The sequence below is a fragment of the Vigna unguiculata genome, chromosome 3, assembly GCF_004118075.2.
Source record: "Vigna unguiculata cultivar IT97K-499-35 chromosome 3, ASM411807v1, whole genome shotgun sequence".
In the NCBI taxonomy this organism is placed as follows: domain Eukaryota; kingdom Viridiplantae; phylum Streptophyta; class Magnoliopsida; order Fabales; family Fabaceae; genus Vigna; species Vigna unguiculata.
This window is the reverse complement of record NC_040281.1, coordinates 8499746-8518889: the sequence shown is the minus strand read 5'-3', so window position 1 is coordinate 8518889 and position 19144 is coordinate 8499746. Positions and strand designations below refer to the sequence as shown.

Genomic DNA, 19144 nt, shown 5'->3' with positions numbered 1-19144 from the left:
TACTATCATGAAATAATTTTCATTATCTTACATTATGCAATATTTCTACATTGATTTCTTGGATGCATGCTTTTATTAAAGGATACAGTTTTGATCGAATAATTGAAGAAAGATGTTACTCACAAACTATGTTACTGACAATGCCCAATATGTTACTTACAAACAAGGTAACTATAATAGATTAAGATATTAAAAGTTTTTTTTAACTATAAAATATCTATTTTATAATTTGGAAATGAATCTAATTCAAATTTACAAGATTGAACTGTTATAGTAATTGACATGTTAATGATAAAGCCATACACACAATATACTATTTCATGTTTACATTTATTTTGTAAATGTAATATTGAATTAATTTTCTATTGAAATCTAACGTGAATGGTTTTTATAATTCAAAACTTCTTCTCAATCCAAACAATTTAAAGCTTTATATTTGGATTAATTGCGAAAATTTGATTTATTTTCTTAATATTTAGTTGACATTGAAAATCATGATTGATTTTAAAAATCTAAAGAATTGAGAGAAATGTTAAAAAAGTAACTAAGGAAATATTAAATTATATCAAAAGATTTTATTATTTTTAAAAAATACATAGAATATTATTAACAATAGTTACTATTAAAAAAACTTTTCTAATATTAAAATTGTCTAAGATTGATCCAAAATCATATTATATATTGAAACTTAAATGTTGAAATTACTTAAACATATAAATCAGATTAATAATTTATACTATCTTAGTTATATTTTTCAAATTTTAAAAAAATTGTTTCATTTCAAGATCGCTTTTACAATTTAAAATAACATTTATTTATGTTTAATCGATTTACATTTATCTTTACTCTGTTCCAAACAACTTGATGTGTAGCTTTTGGGCCTTTTCCTCCTTTTCTGCATTCATAGACCAAAAGTTTGACGGGAAGTGACAGAGTGAAGAGGAGAGAAAAAAAAAAACTATCTTTCTTCGTTTCAGTGGATATCCCTTGCTCACAATTTCGAAGCTTTAATTCAATCAATTTCCCTCGTTTCGAACCCCAAACCAGAGTAAGTAAGGCATGGTTTACTTGAATTTTGGGTTATCATGTGTGTTTGGACTCTTGAACACCAACTATTTGATAAAAGAATCCAACCATTTCTTTGAATTTAATGCCACTGTTTATTTCTCAGCAATGATTCTGACACTTTTCTCCTTTGTGGCACTCTGCTAAACAGGGAAACACTCTTCATTCAAGATAGATAGATGTATTTCCATTGACAGTTTTGTCAAGTCACGAAAATGCTGCTTCTTCAAACTGTTGTTTCACCTAGACGCTTTTCACCTTTTTGTGAAGCCATTTTGCATCCATTATCATCACTTAGTATTAAGAATCCTATGTTGGAAGGTACTCACAGTTTTTCTCATTACTCCCCTGTATCTAACCATCGCATTGTAAAGTCTATTTCATGCTCTGGTTCTACAAAGTCTCATCCAAAACCCGAGTCTGAGCCCGAACGTGAAACTGGCTCGAACCAAAGAGCAAGGCCTAAGGCAAGAAGCAGAAGTGGACAACCTAAAGATGTGGTATCCAACAATGATGTTAAAAATTCTGCAGACACATTCCCCACAACGATTCCAAGGAAGCCAAGGCGTGGTCGCCGAAGTGAAGCTGTGGCAGTGGAAGATATGGTGCGTGATACGCTCGAGCGCACTTTTGCAACGATTCAGCAACAAAACGAGGATTCTTTGAAGAATTATGAGAATATAATGAAGGAGAGGGATGGTGACAATTCTGAAACTGAGAGTGGTGATAGTGACGATGATAATGATGAGAAAGAGGAAGATGGAGGTGAAGATACAGGAAAAAAGGTGGTGATTGAGGAAGAAAGTAAAAGCTGGCCATTGGATGCAGATGTTGGGTGGGGAGTAAGAGCTTCTGAGTATTTTGAGAAGCATCCAATTAAGAATGTGGTGGGAGAAGATGGGAGTCAAATAGACTGGGAAGGGGAGATTGAGGACAACTGGGTGCAGGAGATTAACTGTTTGGAGTGGGAGAGTTTTGCTTTCCATCCCAGCCCTTTAATTGTCCTTGTCTTTGAACGTTATAACAGGTAATTTTTACTGTTTGTGTTTCCTTTTGGGGACTCTACATGGATTTGCTGAACTAAAGAATAATAGTATTATTAGTTACTGGTAAATGTTAATACCTAAGGCAAGAGAGGGATGGAACAACTGGTGATACTTAATGAAATGGTTAAAACCTCTCAACTAGCAGTCATATGCCAAGAAAATAGGGAGAAAAATTAATCAAACTTCTTGCATAAGTTAGATTCCTTCTCTAACTTCTTTGTAAGTACTGATAAACCTACTAGAGCTCAGCGCCTTTACTTCCCATAGAAGAAAGCATGTGGGAACTAGCAAGTTGTTTGTTTGTTAACTTTGGATACTTCTTTTCATATGCTTTAGAATTAGGGCCAAAGAAACCTTCTCATCATATCATTTGATTTCTTTCTCCTCGTCTGCAAGTGTGAAAGTAAAATGAACTTTCTTTCGGAAGTGAGAAACTTGATATATCCATTATTAGTTTATAATTTTGGTTATCTTTGAAAGATTTTTTTTTTTTTCTGGAAATAGTGTGCTATACCTACTTCTTTTAACATGTCATTTCTTCATGTAAGATAATTGTCGGTTATATGGAAGCTCGTGATAACGCGCATGAGTGTGGGAATGTATAACAAAATTTATCAGAAAAGAATTCTGTTACAATTATTTCAATTAAATATTTCCTTTTGTATGTTAAAATTTCAATATATGAAAATATCACATCCCCATATATAATGAATGATATATTGGTAATGTTAGTTATTTATAGCTAAATGTAGCCTTTCAGATTAGCCTTTGAATTTGTTAATCAACAGGGCAAGTGATAACTGGAAAAACTTGAAAGAGCTGGAGAAAGCAGTAAAGGTATACTGGAAAGCGAAAAATCGGTTGCCTCCTCGGGTATGGTGTTTTCCTTTTGCGTTAAAACTTCATTTTCATCTTTTTATGCATGCATAAAATGAAAGATAATGATGTTACTTTTAATCAATTAAAATCTTCCTTTTGACTATCGACTTATTTGATTTATAGAATTATATTTTCGGCCATTTATCACTGTACAAATGTTACAAGTGATCACCTCACTTTTTTTGAATACCATATAATATATTGAATTTCCTTTTTATAGGCTGTTAAGATAGATATCAATATCGAGAGAGATTTGGCTTCCGCTCTGAAAGTTAAAGAATGTCCCCAAATTTTATTCTTACGTGGTAACAGGGTTGTGTACAGGGAGAAAGGTGAGACCATTGATCTCGCTCACTTTTTTTGTGTGAACCAGAGTTTTGTTTGGTTGGTACCAAGGTATTCACATTCTTTGTCTAGGTTCTTTTTCAATGATGCACTGTTTGTCCCTTTGCAGAACTCAGAACTGCAGATGAACTGGTTCAGATGATTGCATTTTTCTATTACAATGCAAAGAAGCCTGCGTGGATAGATGATAAGGTCTTGTTTTATCGTCATTAATCTTCATGAATGCCGGCCTGAAGATTGTGTCTTGGTAAGGAAACAAAAAAAAATTGTAGCAACTGTCTTTGTGTGTACAAAAATATAGAAGCATAAGACAATCGGGCACAACCAAATATAGAAATCTTATGTAGATCAGTAAGCATATATACTCATCCTTTAATCTTCTACGCATTAGCTACGGAGTTCAAATTGCATTAGAATCTTTTTTGTAGGGTTTTGTTGTGTGTGTAATTCTTTCAGAGTTCACTTTTGTTGACACTTCTTACAGTATCAAGTATTTTGCTACCCTTACGAGGTAGGGATGAATATTTTATTGTGCTATTATATATATATATATTAAGTAAATGCTGGACAAATGAAAGAATTTTATGGTTATTCACGAGAAATGTTGAACACTAGGTCAGACCCACTCAGTGGTCACAATCATTCTTATTCCTTTGTGTGTTGGTCCTCTTGGTTTCCAAGCTTAAAAAGCAACCAAACAAGGAGTGCCTCATTTGTTTGGATTCTATTCTAAGCAGCTTTTAAATAAACATAAAAAATTATTCTCTTTTCTTTTACGCCAATTTTCGTTAAAAACTAGTCTTAGACAGCAAGTTAAAAACGAAAAACAATTTGATATTTTTAGTACCTATTTTACATCTTCCAATTCATTAGCAACAAACTCTTAAATTTTCGGTTTCAATTAGTTAATAATATTATTAGTATGGTTATTAAAGAATATAAATCCAAACATAAAAAAGTATTGTTATGCTGCCATGCCATACTCGTTAACAGAGAAGTGCGGTTTAGAAGTTGTAACACCCGTCCCTCGAGATCCAAACACGGTGTTGCGTACAGCGAAGATTGAATCTCAATTGTCTTTAGAATAAGATAGCTTTTCATTCTTTTTAAACCTTAAACAAATGTATAAAAGGTTGTAACAAGGTAACGTCTTTTGTTGTCCTTAATTAAAGAGCAAGTTTTTCACATTTAAACAGAAAGGAGTGTGAAGGAGACAAAAGTTTGATGTGATAATGTTCATTGAAGGACAAACCCTGAGGAAGAGTTTCCACAAATTTTATATCCAGGGCAGCAACAACCGTTTCCACAAGTTGACACCTCTTATAGAATCACACGTCCTCGTGTGGAGCACCAACATTGCATAATAGATTCTTCGAATCTCGATTTTCATCTCTCTAAAATGCCCTTCTTTTATTTCTTATTTTACTCTTCTAATCCCTACCCTATTGCTGTTCACATGATTAGTGTACAAGTTAGTTTGAATTGGTTATTATAAAAAGTTAATTAAACTTAGCACGTGCAAATTGGGAAGCCGCATTGGCAATATTTAATCAATAATTGCTAATAAAAAATAGTCTAATAATGGATCGGGATATTACCCTAATATTAGGTTGAATTAGGGTTTTATGACAATCAAATGATAAGGATTTCACATCCATGGAGTATGGAGGGACATGTCCTCAAAGTGCTACTATGGTCCTTCATCACTTTTTCACACTTTCTGACCCATTTCTTTGCAATATTCCAAAGAAACCAACCACCCTCATTTCACAACCTTCCCTTTTCTCCCATTTTTTTTTAAAGGATGGAACAAAGATTACATCATGACAGTTGAACCGTTATACAAACTCTGTATAGGAAAGCTTATTTTTCGTCTGACAAATTGTTTTGTATCATGAAAATTAAGATTTGTAAACATTTAAAAACTGTATCGTATAAGACATAAAAACATGTAAAGATGTAATTAACAATAACAATCAAATTCAAAAAAAGTGATTGTAAGGTGAACATCTTAAATTAATGTTATAATGGTTGGATTGGACTCTATGACCCATTGTCAAATCTAGACTCAAAGAGAATAAGAATAAATATAGAAAATGTAATCCTTAAATAATAATTATGTTTACATAGAAAATATAATAAAAAATATTAAGAAATAAATATATACTAATTTAAATAATATTAAGAATTTTTGATAAAGAAAATGAAATAAAAAAACAACAAATAATTAATTTTACATATTATATATATATATATATATAATAACTAACACTTATATATTAATTTAAATAATAGTTTTTTTTCTTAAAACATAATATATTTTTTTACAGGAAAAAGAACAAAATAAAAGTTGATAAGATTAAAGTTGTCCATGCAAGAAGGGAAAAATAAATGAGAGGGCATCTTTTTTCAATTCATCTTTCTTTTTTTAGTCTATCTTTTGGTCTCTTCTTCTTCTTCTATTTATGTCATCTCCTAGGTTCATCTTCTCCCTTCTCATTAACACCATTCATTTTCTCCTATTTTCTTTATGATACGCTCAAATCACATAATCCAATCACAATACAAAAACAAAAATTATTAATTCTATAATTTTATATGGTGATGAATCACAATGTACCATACAATTCATCGCAAATCGTACAATATGAGGGTTAGGCTTATTAATAGTTACATTCAAATATATAAATAAACAATATTATATTTAGATTAAATACTTTTTAGTTCCTCAATTTAAAATGACTATTTTATAAATTTTTTCATTATAAAACATAATAATTTTTTTAGTCTTTTGATTTATACTCTTTTCACTATAAAACATAATAGATTTTTTAATCTTTTGATGTATAATAAGTTGAAATTGGTCATAAAAAATAAGTATTATTTTTTTAATCACCCGTTGGTATGCTTAGTAGAAAAATCAACAAAATTATTTAAAATCAATATGTAAAATGTAGTCTTTCAAAAGGCATAATTATTTTTCTTTTTGGTTTTTTGGAAAATAATTCGCAGAAATTAATTTTGAATATTGATTTTTTTTAACAGACACCTGATGGATGAATTTGCTGGAAATAAGACATTGATGACTTTTTGAATATGTCCGTTTTTATTTTTATATAAAATCCCTAATATCAAAGATAAAAAGGCTATAAATTTGTTTCTTCTTTGCAATAAATTTTGACGGGCGAGTGAGGGAATAGGAGAAAGAAAAATCATGTTTTTCACTTACTAGGTTAGGGCCCATACATTTTATTTTCTTTGAGGAATAAAATGAGAATACAGATTTTTTTTAAAGATCAATAGTTACTTAGAACAAATATAACCGTTTTTAAAAACTATTTTTTTATATTTTGAAAAGTTAATAAAAATTTGTATTAGATTGAGGGAACAATCATAAAACCATTAAGGGATAGTTTTAAAAATAATTATTGCTATATTAAGTTACAAAAGAAATTATTTTTAAAAAGGTAAATAATAAATATTGATATATTTTATTTTTAACATAATATAAAAGTTATCATTTCAATAAAAAATTTAATTTCTTTAAACTATTAATGATTAAGAAGTGTTTGATATTTAATATTGATTATATAAATCTTTAACTTTTTCATTAATAAATACGTATGATCATTATTACAATAAAATATATATTTATTTACTTTAGCTACTAATAAAAGTTAAACAAAATTAATGAAATTATTATTTATCCTTTTTAAAATCATTGATTTACCTTTTCTCTTTTCTTTCTTTTTGGGTTAATTTTGTATCTTATGTTCCTGTCATTGTTCCATTCCCACTGGACTCATCCTCCATTGTTAATGCGTTCTCTTTCTTTTGTGTATCATCTTGTATATAGTCATGCAAAACCTAATTGATATTTTAATATATAATTTTAACAGTGTAAAATAATTTACATTATTTATGCATATAGTTTATTTTCGTAGAAAAAAAACAAATAAGAAAAATCGATGGAAAACTAGTTTCGTAAATTAGAGGGAAGTTGAAGGTCAGTAACGTATTAACAGTGCAAGAAAAAAAGAGAGAAAGGAATACCACACAAACGTTGTTCTCTCAGTTTGTTGCGGAGAAAAATACTAAGAACGAAGTTTGCAAATTGGAATATATAAATATTTGCCCTCTCAACACTGTGATTTCTCTCTCTTGGACACGATCCATACCTAACCATTCAGCTCTCAGAGCACCACTCTCTCACTTCTTTCTCGTTCTCCCTTTTATTCTTCTTCTTCGCTGAACCACTTTTTTCCTAACAGCAATGGGAGACGAGAAGAAGCCCAAGGCTCCTGTTTCCGGCGTCTGGTCTACCGTCAAGCCTTTCGTTAATGGCGGAACTGCGGGCATGCTCGCCACCTGCGTCATTCAGCCCATCGATATGATCAAGGTGACGTCAAGTTTTCACCTTTCTGCGCTTTTGCACTTGATTTCCCCGAATGGTCTTCTGGGTCTCTCTGATTCTTGCTGTTTGATTCAGATCTGTGGCCTTTTTTGTGTACGATCCCTTTTTATGTGTTACGAGTTTTGATTGATTTGATGGGTTTGGTGGTGTAGGTGAGGATTCAACTGGGGCAAGGATCCGCTGCGCAGGTCACTTCCAACATGCTCAAGAATGAGGGAGTTGCTGCCTTCTATAAGGTTTTTGATTTTGTTCCCATGTTCTTGTTGTTGATGGGTTGTTTTTCCATTTTATCAAATTATGGGAATTTCTTCGATTGGTGGGATGATTTCGGCTTTGGGTTTGGACGGTGATTCCAATGTAGGATGCTTGTGTTGTTGATATTAGTATGGCTAAACGTCGTTTGTTGTGTTTCTTTCACTTTTTTTGTTTACATGCTATAGATCTGCTAGTGGAAGTGAATTTTGCATATGTGTTTGTTGTCTAATGGTGTCTAAACCGAATCACTTTTGTAGGGTCTATCCGCTGGATTACTCAGACAGGCTACATACACCACTGCTCGTCTTGGATCGTTTAAGTGAGTCGTTTGTGACTTTAAGATCTTAATGAAAAATGATAGTTTTTAGTTTTTGTTGTTGAGGTTTTCTTCTATTCTATTCCTTGAATTCTTTATACAATGATAGCTTTAATTGCTTAAAGGTGTGTAGCAATTTTGTGGTTTCAAAGGAAATACCGAGTCTAACTTGATGGTTTTAATGATGTTTAGAATCTTGACAAGCAAAGCAATTGAGGCTAATGAGGGAAAGCCTCTGCCTCTGTATCAGAAGGCTCTGTGTGGGCTGACTGCTGGTGCTATCGGAGCAACTGTTGGTAGTCCAGCAGATTTGGCACTCATTCGGATGCAGGCTGATGCAACTTTACCGGCTGCTCAGCGCCGTAACTACACAAATGCTTTCCAGGCACTCTATCGAATTGGTGCTGATGAAGGGGTTTTGGCCCTTTGGAAAGGTGCCGGACCTACTGTAGTTAGAGCCATGGCATTGAACATGGGGATGCTTGCATCCTATGATCAAAGTGTTGAATTCTTCAGAGATTCTGTTGGTCTTGGTGAAGCTGCTACTGTGCTTGGTAAGAAACCATATCTCTATTGTCATGTAATTTTGTTTGACTTTTTTGGCTTTAGCTTTATATCTTATTATAGAATATATGAGACACAGATAATCTTAAATGTACTTTGTAATAATGATATAAAGGTCAAATTACATTTAAAGGCGATTGTCTCCTGAGCACATTTCTGTTGTCAATAAGTTTGTCTCCCTTGAGCACCCACTTGAAGATAACAAAGAGGATGAGAAAACATTTTCCAGCTGGTTTTTTTTTTAACTCGATTTTGAAACGATTTTCATAACATGATCATGCTGTTACCTTGTTCTGTTTTCTATTATTTAGGAACTAAATTTGTTGACCACTCTTCTCGGATTTTTATTGTCAGCTTCTAGTATGCTTTAGAAGACAATATCAGTGCATATTTTTTATAAGTTCGTGCTATTCAGGCTAAGTAAGTAAAAAAGAGAGTAATTGCTATATTTCTGTATGTCGTTACCAAAGTAATTCACCCTTTTGAAACTAAACACTGTTTATGAATTAATTTAAGGTTTAATGCGTCAATATTTGTTTAGCTGTATGCAACTAAGCACACTATTCATCTGGGCAAACACTTCTACTTGATAACTGTAATTTACCCAAACATTGTATGATTCATAAATGTTTGTGTAACATCTCATCCTTAATTAGTTTATGTCTAGATTAAATAATCCCTACAATGTAAATAATATACATAATCATTAATCCATATATTATTAGTAGAATCATTGATTACTTGAAAATTATATCTCTTCAAAATAATTATTAAATTTATCTATTAGGAGAAGTGTTAGGTAGAGAGAAACGAGCAGTAACTGGGATTTATCTTAAGAACTCACATTATGATAACAACTATACTAATAGTAATAATAGATGCTGGACAGTAGCTCCTATCCTAAGAAGATCAACAACAGTACTCTGAATTTGCAGAAAGAAAACAGGAAATACTAAATGTGAATTGAAAACAGAAACTAAATAATGATAGGTTTCTAGACATCAGGCTCTCCCACTAACCAACTCATAATTTTTCTCACATTACCCTCATCTCTCTAGATGGTCCCCCTTTCTTTTGATTTCTCCCACTCCTACTGATTCTTAATATTTACGTCTTACAATCACTTTCTGCTAGCAACATTGAGCCTGGTTCTTATGTTTATACACAATACTTTGTGTCCATGATTTCTTATGTTTATACTTGGGACAGGGGGGATTGCATATTCAAATTTTCTGGCACTTGCATTTCTGTTGCCGTCCTTGCACAATGCCCAAGCTGATATTTTGCTTGTTTCTTCTTTCTGCATTGAATTTGTAATTTTGATACAAATTCTGAGTCTTGGTTGTTACTGTTGTAGGATATTGAAACAGGTTAAAATATCTGCCAAATATTTTATTCTCACTGTTGCCAACTAACATTTGTTCATCTGTAGGTGCAAGTTCCGTTTCTGGATTCTTTGCAGCAGCTTGCAGTTTGCCATTTGACTATGTGAAGACCCAGATTCAGAAGATGCAACCTGATGCTGATGGAAAATATCCATACACCGGGTCTCTTGATTGTGCTGCCAAAACCTTCAAAGCTGGAGGACCTTTCAAATTTTACACTGGATTCCCTGTCTATTGTATTAGGATTGCTCCTCATGTCATGGTAATGTTCTTTTCTGTCACATGTTATGCATTTGAATTAATGTTACATTTAAACGGTTCAACAAGTTTATGTTTGTGATATATGATTGTGGTTATGCAGATGACATGGATCTTCCTGAACCAGATTCAGAAATTGCAGAAAGGCTACGGGTTGTAGTTCTTCATGCATTTTGTGTTGAATTCAAGCTTTGAGCATTGAATAATTTGTTGGCTGTGCTAAACACCAATAGAGCTGATCATTTTTTTTAAGTTTATTTTATTAATCATGCGACCGAAGCGAGGGATTTGCATACAAAACATTGTATTAGTGATACATAGAATTGGATGCGGCTGGAGCAGAATAGTATAATTCCATTTTTAGCATTGAGAAAAACTTGTGGAGATATCTAAAACTAGAATAAGCACTCTATCTCAGACACCCTCTCAACGAAGTTTTGTAATTTTATTCCACTTGTGGAAGTATTATTTTCAACTACATTTTTTCTAATTTGTTGCAGATTTTTCCTTTATCATTTTTATTTATTACTGTCTTTCTTTGCCATAACTACTGGCTAAGGAATCAATAAATAATATTGTTTTTTAAACTAAACCCTGCTTAAAACGCATTGGAAATTGTAGTGAAAGCATAACAAGTGTTGTTTCTTGTGGGTTTTTTTTGATAAGATTGAGTTTGGTTAAGGTGAAGTTGTTGGACGTATATTTTGTGAGATTATTTCTAAATTTTATGTCTACTTATTGCCTTTTATCGTTTTTTAAATGGTTGAATTTCATCAGTAAGTTCTCCTAACGGTTAATTTTTAGTTGATTCTTATCGTTGGTCTTTATTTTTAAAGTGTATCTCTTCATTGTTTAATCCTTTTAATTGGTATTGTGTTTTTGTAGATGTTACCTTGATATTCTGTCAGATGTTTCTTTTTCTGTATTATCTTAATATTTGGTATGGTTTTGCAGTTGCATCTAATTTTTCAGCATTTTCATTTCGATTATTTGTACTGGGAAAACACCAACATTTTTCATGAAAATAATTTTCTTTGTTAAGTATTTTCAGGTTATTGCTTGGAAACAGCTTTAATAGATAAATCACTCTTCTTTTTTTCAATTAGTATTTTTTGATATATGCTTTAACTCGCTAGTTTTTGTTTTTCACCCGCTGTTTTGGTTAAACTGATGTACAAATTATCACGTGAAAAAAATAAATATTACAAATTTAAAGATTGTAATAACGCTTCTCTGCGTCGAGAAAACCGCGTGACACAAATCAAAATCACTTTATTACGAAAATAATCGCTCAAAAGGTTAAAGGTGCTTTAAAATTTGAAAACAAATCATAATTAATTTTAATATTTAAATGAAATCTAACCTAATCATAATTAATGTAATTTATTTTATTTAAAAGGCAAGAATTTATAACTATTATATAATTGTTATAATATTTTATTTAATATTTATCAATAAAAATAAAAAATAAAAAATAATAAAATTTTAATGTTATTAAAAATTAAAATATAATTAAACATAAAAAAATTTAAATTAATAAAAAAATCAACAAAAAATAGAATTAAACATTTAAAAAATATATAAAAATAAAAATATTAATTTGAGATTTAATTAAACTTTTTAAAATGTTTATTTTTATTATTTAGAGATTTTAAAAGATATTTTTATCTTTATAAATTAATTATTCTAACTTTTAATATAAAAATGATAAAATTAATACGTATTTATTATTTTTTAACCCGTGTTCTTAAGATACAAATTAGTATTATCTAAATATTTTTAAGAATATAGTGAGAATATATTCCATAACTGTATATAAGATATTTGTAGTGTGTTATGTATTTAAATACTATGTAATTATATCATTATTTTTATAATTTAGATTATTTATTTCTCTGTTTTTTAATTTTAAAGTATAATTAAAATAAAAATAAAAATGTATATAGCAAGGCAAACTCCTTTTCGTTGATCCATCTGATCTGATGGTCTTAATTTTGCCTTTTATCAAAGTGACGTTAAATGCAAGTCCAAATTTGAAACTTTTCACTACTTTTTAATTGTTTGTATTGATTATTCTAAATTTATCTGTCGAATTTGTTGATCCAATCTAATATTTAATTATATTTTCCTTAATTTCAATGATCGTTACTTTTTATGACTTAGTTGGAAATAGTGTTAAGGAAAACATAAAAGGAAATAAATTGTTATCACTGCTAAATTTAAAACATGACTAAATAGATAGAACATAAATAATGAAAGTGCCGAGACGGTGGAGAAATAGATTATATGTAAAATATTATATTACACTTCTACGTGTTTACTTTTTTTTTTTCATTTCCTTTAGGTATATTACATTATTTATATCTATATATATATTATTTTTATTATTAGCTTTTTAAACTTAAAAATTTTGGAGGTTTTCATTAAAGTATATGTTGTTGTTGCTTAGTCGGCACTTTCTACAAAATAGCACGGACGAGTGAATATATAATTTATATAATAAATTTTATAAGTAAGAGAGAAATATGACATACTATTAAAATAATAACATCTAATCATAATATTCCATTAACTTGTTAAATGTTATTATCATGCAATCATAGTTTATGACTTGGTAAGAGAAAACATTGTGATGGATAGTAACATAAATGTCTCTTTCGTTTTGTTGACTCCTCGCATTTGCTTTGCAAGTTCCAGTTTGTGTTTATGAGAGGCAAATTATCAAAAGAGAAGTCAAATCCCTTGAGGATTACGCGTTAAACAAGTATTATATTATTTTTTTCTCTTAATTATATGTCGTTTCTTAATCTTCTGGTTTTCGTGACTATATATATAGAGTTAAACATCCTTGAATCTTGCCACCAACAAAGAAGACATATATAAAATTTTGCTTTATAGTTGCAAGCTCATTGCAATATTTGGAAAGAATGACGGTGAGAAACATTATATGTTGTTTTTGTGTTCCTAATTTCTTCTTAATTAGTTCCTTGTTATTATCTTTGCACATCATCATGCACATAACGTCTATTTCTTTCGTTTCATCGTCAAAAGTTTAAGTATGTTATACATTAGATATTTTTGAAAATCATAATAATTATGCAAACTCAAAAAACTCATAAAGACTAGTGTAGAAAAGTCATTTATACAAATTAAAAAACTGAATTTGAAATCAATGCAGAATGTTTTTAGTTTCTATACCAGTTTTGTGCTGATATAGAATTTTTTATACAGATTCTAAAATTGGTATAAAAAGTCCATTTGAGAAGTAAAATTTTCGTAATGAAATTATGATTAAAGCATCTGATAAAGAAAAATAGTAGAGATGAAATTAAGATGACATCTCAGACAAAATCTCCATTACATTTAATGTTAACCTTGGACTAATCAATCATATGGTTTGTTTGTATATGTTTAACTTGTGTTCTTTGTTTCTGCTTTTCTTGTGTTCCTCAGATAGTGGAGATGTGTGTGCACATGGATTGTCCAGGTTGTGAGACCAAGATAAAGAAAGCTCTTAAAAAATTACGTGGTATATCTATATAAAACCTTAAACTTGTCAAGACTCTTTTATCACGTGGTATAGTTGTGTTTTACACATGAATTTTGGTTACATATAGAAGTTTATATTTGAGAGCTTTATATAAATTTGAGCTTATCACCACCTCACTAATCACTAATACGAGTGAAAATAAATTTGAGTTTATATAAACTGTGATTGAAAAAATTTTATAGGAGTTGATGATGTGGACATAGATATGAGGCTGCAAAAGGTAACTGTGATGGGTTGGGCAGAGGAAAAGAAGGTACTGAAAACAGTGAGGAAGACAGGTAGAAGAGCAGAGCTGTGGCCATATCCATACAACCCAGAATATCATTACAATCATTGTGGAAACAACTCTTACTTCGCTTCTTCTTACAGTTATTACAAGCATGGATATAGCTATGGTGAAAACTTTGGCTATTACCATAAGCCAATGATTGATGAGAAGCTCATTTCTATGTTCAGTGATGACAACCCTCACGCTTGTTCAATAATGTAAAACACACATTTCTCATTTCTTCATTCTATGTTAAACTTTTTCCCATCTATAGATGCATTTGGTAAGTTTGTAATGTATATAAACCAATATATGTTGTTGCTCTTTTATGAGAATTATTCTCTGAATTTTTTTTTTTCAATTTTCTCATATAATGTGTGTACTGTTCCGGTCGTCTAGAGTCTAACTTGATTTTTGAAAGATGAATGAAACATCTCAAAATTGGATCCAAAAATTAAACCTAGATTTGATTAGAAGACATTATTATATAGAAGAGATTATATATTTTGTTAGTCTATTATTATGTTTCTAATTACTTTATCTATAAATTAAATATTAGTTTTCAGGAACTGTTTTGACCTAAATACTTCTTACATGAAGTTGATATCAATATAGAGTTAAAGTTTATGGGTCAAGAAAATTGAATCTAAGTTTGTCTTGTAAATAAATGATATTTTATTAGAAGATATGATTGTATAGGAGAGATTATATTTTATTAATATGCTATTATTTTTGTGACTACCTTTTTATAAATTAAATATTAATTATCAGTATTAATGAACTAAACTATTTTAACCAAATACTCTTTACTTCACATTTGGTCAAGGTTAACAAAGTTATTCATACTATTTTTGTTCGAAATTTTTTACCGGAGACAATACGCTAATTAGAGCAATTCTTTTGTGATTACGCTTCTCAGATAATCTTTACCTTCTTCTTTGAGATTTTTTTTTTTCATTTTTGAAACTTTTTCTCCTTTTTTTTCCTATGACAATCATGGATAAATTCAACTTATACATTCATCCTTATAATCATGGATTGGAATTTATTTTTCACCCTTTGTCCAAAAATCATTATAATTTCGGAAAAAGTGATTAAAATGACACTAATTGGTAATAAAAATTAATCTTTTAATAAGTAAATAATAATAATATTAATAATAACAAATAATTTTATATAAATCATACAAATAAATGTAATTTAAAGCTGGTCTTTCTATAATAAATTATGTCTCTTTTAGGAATGATATAATCATATTAAATCTATACAACATGTGGAGATACAATAAAAAAATAAATCAATTTTTAAATATTTTCATGTAACTATTATTCAATTTGTTAATAATTATTGACAGAAAGAAGATGAACATCTTTCTCCAATAAGGAGTTTTGGTGATGATGATGACTTATGAAGAAGTATGGAAGACTTGATGATGATGCATGAAAAAATGTTAAAGACTTAAGAGAATGCTTTGATTCAAGAGATGCTTTGAAGACTTAAGGGTTTAGTTGTTTAGGTCTTTTAATATGTGTATGTTATTTAAAATAGTTAAATTAGTATGTCAAGAGTCAAAAGGCAAAACCCAATTAGTAGAGAAGAGAATTTTATTTATTTGCAAAACTCACTAAAACTCACTAGAATAATCGATTATTCTTAGTGATAATCGATTATCTTAGTTAAAACTGATTTTTGAGAAAAGTCTCTGTGATAATCGTTTATAACTGCTGATAATCGATTATTGATAATCGATTCGATTATCACAGCGAGAAAAAAGTTTTTAGAAAAGTTTTTGTGATAATCGATTATCTATGGTAGTTGTGACTTGAATTTTCATATTCTTAACCTAATTTCTAAATAGGTTTCTATAAATAGAGTGGTAGGCTTTCATTATCAAATACAAAAGTTAGATAAGTCTGAGTAGTTAAAAACTCTCTGTGGAAAGTCTTTGAAAAACCTAGTGTGGGTAAAGCGATAACTTTTATTAAGTGGGATCTTGAGTGATTGAGTGCTGCTGCTCTTGCTAGGAGAAGTCAGTCATCCTTTGTGTGATTCAAAGGAAATGTTCATTCCTTGTTGATTCAAGGAAGGTGTTTTCATCCCTTGTGGATTTCAAGGGAGGTGTTTTCATCTCTTGTGTGATTCAAGAGAGGACTTTTCTATACCTAATCTTTCTTATCATTGATTGTAAGTTTGGTTTATTTTAATGATTGAGTTAATCTCGTTTTTTAAAGATTAATAATTGGACATAGGGTCTTTTGATCCGAACCAGTATAAATACTTTGTGCAATTTTTGCTTCTGTACTCTCTTTATTTTATTGTGTTTATTAAAATAAAAGAACGAATTTTAATTGATCTTTGATATTAAAAGGGAAAATTTTAAAAGCACAATTTTTATTAAAAACTCAATTCACAATCCCTCTTGATTTTTGTCCAAACGCATAAACATTATGCTGTGCGATATCAACAATAATAACTTATTTTAAAATACTTAAGTTATATTTATAAATATTGTAAATATCTGAAACAAATTCATTTTTATCATGGATAACACGAATCACATTATTTGTAGGAAAAGAAATAAGTGACATGGGAACAACAACATAGTTTTCTCTAAAAGTAACCGATGGTGGTGCAATGCTCCTATTGTCCAAATCATCCTCAAAGAATATCGCATTGTGTGAGAAGGAAAATAAAACCTGCTACCATAAGAACCCACATCATAACCAATGAAGAAGCCACTAACAATCTTAGGATCAAGCTTTTTCAACTAAGGATTATAAGGTCTCACCTCTACCTTATAGTCTCACACATGGAAATGTCTCAAACTTGGCTTCTTCTCAAACATAAGCTCTTATGGAGTCTTTGGAATAAACTTACTAGGTACTTGATTAAGAATACATACAAGAATCCTTAAAGTGTCTCTCCAAAGGAAATCCGGTAGAGAGGAATGGCTCAACATACATCTCACCATTTCTAAAAGTGCGTGATTCCTTCTTTCTACAAATTCATTTTGCTGAGGAGTACCAATCATATTCATCAAGACATCTAGGGAAAGGTCCCAAATTTCTTCTCGTCTCATCATACTTGCCATATTACTCTCCACCTTTGTCAAACCTCACACATTTTATCTTCTTTCATGTTTTTAACTCAATAACAACTTTGAAAGACTTAAAGGAGATTTATCCATTCAAATATGGAATAGTTGTCTATAAACGTGATAAAATACCTATATCCACCCATGGAAGTGGGTGTAATAGGTCCACACATAATCTGCAACACATAATCACGTCTCTTTGCACCTGTATTTCTTACTTTTGCAATAAGTTTGCCCTTAATGCAATCAACACAATTATCAAAATCAGAAAAAATTCAAATCATGCAAAATACCCTTTATTATCAACCTCTAAATTTGAGGCTTTGAAATATGTCCTAGATGTCTATTTCAGTATGTATAACCCATCACATAAAAATTCTGAACCAACAATAATTGAATTGAAACAAACAATAAGTTTACCATGACCATATTCAAAAATGTAGTCACATTTATCAAAAATGAAACTAAAATCACATTCTTTCTCACATAAAGTATGTAAACATTTTTCAAAACAAAACATGGTCGGAAGATAAATTTAAAGACACTACTTCTATGTGATAATAAGTTACTTATAAAATGTTTATTTTTATAAAAAGTCTAGTAACATATTTTTTGATTTTCTTACCACGTACTCTATTTTATTTACTGAAACTTACTAAAAACTATAAAATTTGTCAATTTTGTTAAAAATAGTTCTGTCTAATACTCTTAACCACAAAGGGATCTGAATTGATTAATGAGTTTTTCACTTACTTAATGTGAATCTTGAAGGAGTCTTTAAGGTTTAAAACTCAATTAATCAATTTCGCAGTTCTGGGTTAATGGACTGTTTAAATCAATCAAGAAAGATTATGAGAGGGAAGAAGGAAGCAAGACACACAATTTATACTGGTTCGATTCAAAAAGAATCTACATCCAGTCTTCTCCTAAGTAACACACTTAGGAGGATTCCACTAAACAGAAAGGTTCCAAGAATTACAAGCACACCTATGTAATTCTAACCCCCAAAACCCAAGAACTTGATTCAACAATCAAGAACTCCCCCTAGGAGCAATGCATCCACACAATTGCACCTAGGTCCACACTTCAAACACTGAAGCTACTGTAATCAAAAGTACAGAAAACAAAACAAGAAACGAAAACACCTAAATGTGCAGATTTGACTTGATGCTCCTTGAATCAAGCAAGATCCATCATGGTAGAGTCAACCATCAATCATTCTTGGATCTGTGCTTGGGTTACTGCAGAATCTTCTGAAGCTCTTGTGTCTCTTAGATTGCTCTTTCCCAGATGCAGACTGTGTGATCTATCTCAAAATTCCAGCCAAAACAGATTCCAAAACAGCTTTTATACAAAGGTTTTTGTTGTCACTAATTTGATTAGCAAATTACCTAATCGATTATCGTGAGTACATTTTTACTCACTTTGTGCCAGACTTCACAGCTAATCCATTAGTTCAGAAACTAATCATGTGCAGGATTACACAGCAGGCCTGAAATACATTTGATAAAGAGAAGCTAATTGCCTAATGCATATCCTAACTGGACCAAGCTATATTTTATCCTAGATCAGTAGACATCATCAAAACTGTTCTTTATTTATGGATGAAAGGCTCCCCCTTCCAACAAATTTATTAAATAAAGAGTAAGTAAGATTCACAGAATTTTATAAATTTTTCAATAAGTAGTATTCGTATAATGTTTAT

At 30.3% G+C, this 19144-nt stretch overlaps 3 protein-coding genes across 3 annotated transcripts; all 3 read left to right on the top strand.

Annotated features, from left to right (window-relative positions):
- The first annotated feature begins 861 nt into the window (after positions 1-861).
- LOC114176023 (thioredoxin-like fold domain-containing protein MRL7, chloroplastic) lies at positions 862-3857 on the top strand. Its single transcript, XM_028060917.1, has 5 exons — positions 862-1048; positions 1217-2092; positions 2900-2984; positions 3211-3322; positions 3445-3857. Exons 2-5 carry the CDS (start codon positions 1281-1283, stop codon positions 3546-3548), a joined length of 1113 nt encoding a protein of 370 aa, XP_027916718.1. The 5' UTR covers positions 862-1048; positions 1217-1280; the 3' UTR covers positions 3549-3857.
- A 3575-nt stretch (positions 3858-7432) lies between these two features.
- On the top strand, positions 7433-11026 carry LOC114178704 (mitochondrial dicarboxylate/tricarboxylate transporter DTC). Its single transcript, XM_028064758.1, has 6 exons — positions 7433-7734; positions 7902-7985; positions 8262-8323; positions 8513-8874; positions 10317-10531; positions 10631-11026. The coding sequence occupies exons 1-6, from the start codon at positions 7609-7611 to the stop codon at positions 10685-10687; spliced, it is 906 nt and encodes a 301-aa protein (XP_027920559.1). The 5' UTR covers positions 7433-7608; the 3' UTR covers positions 10688-11026.
- A 2354-nt stretch (positions 11027-13380) lies between these two features.
- On the top strand, positions 13381-14677 carry LOC114175161 (heavy metal-associated isoprenylated plant protein 28-like). Its single transcript, XM_028059931.1, has 3 exons — positions 13381-13460; positions 13981-14056; positions 14260-14677. Exons 1-3 carry the CDS (start codon positions 13455-13457, stop codon positions 14565-14567), a joined length of 390 nt encoding a protein of 129 aa, XP_027915732.1. The 5' UTR covers positions 13381-13454; the 3' UTR covers positions 14568-14677.
- The last annotated feature ends 4467 nt before the right edge of the window (positions 14678-19144 follow it).

Coding starts and splice junctions, on each gene's coding strand:
- LOC114176023 (XM_028060917.1), top strand. CDS start 1,281: ATGCTGCTTCTTCAAACTGTTGTTTCACCTAGACGCTTTTCACCTTTT. Junction 2,985..3,210: donor AAAATCGGTTGCCTCCTCGG/GTATGGTGTTTT, acceptor TCCTTTTTATAG/GCTGTTAAGATAGATATCAA. Junction 3,323..3,444: donor GGTTGTGTACAGGGAGAAAG/GTGAGACCATTG, acceptor GTCCCTTTGCAG/AACTCAGAACTGCAGATGAA.
- LOC114178704 (XM_028064758.1), top strand. CDS start 7,609: ATGGGAGACGAGAAGAAGCCCAAGGCTCCTGTTTCCGGCGTCTGGTCT. Junction 7,986..8,261: donor GAGTTGCTGCCTTCTATAAG/GTTTTTGATTTT, acceptor TCACTTTTGTAG/GGTCTATCCGCTGGATTACT. Junction 8,324..8,512: donor GCTCGTCTTGGATCGTTTAA/GTGAGTCGTTTG, acceptor AATGATGTTTAG/AATCTTGACAAGCAAAGCAA.
- LOC114175161 (XM_028059931.1), top strand. Junction 14,057..14,259: donor AGCTCTTAAAAAATTACGTG/GTATATCTATAT, acceptor AAAATTTTATAG/GAGTTGATGATGTGGACATA.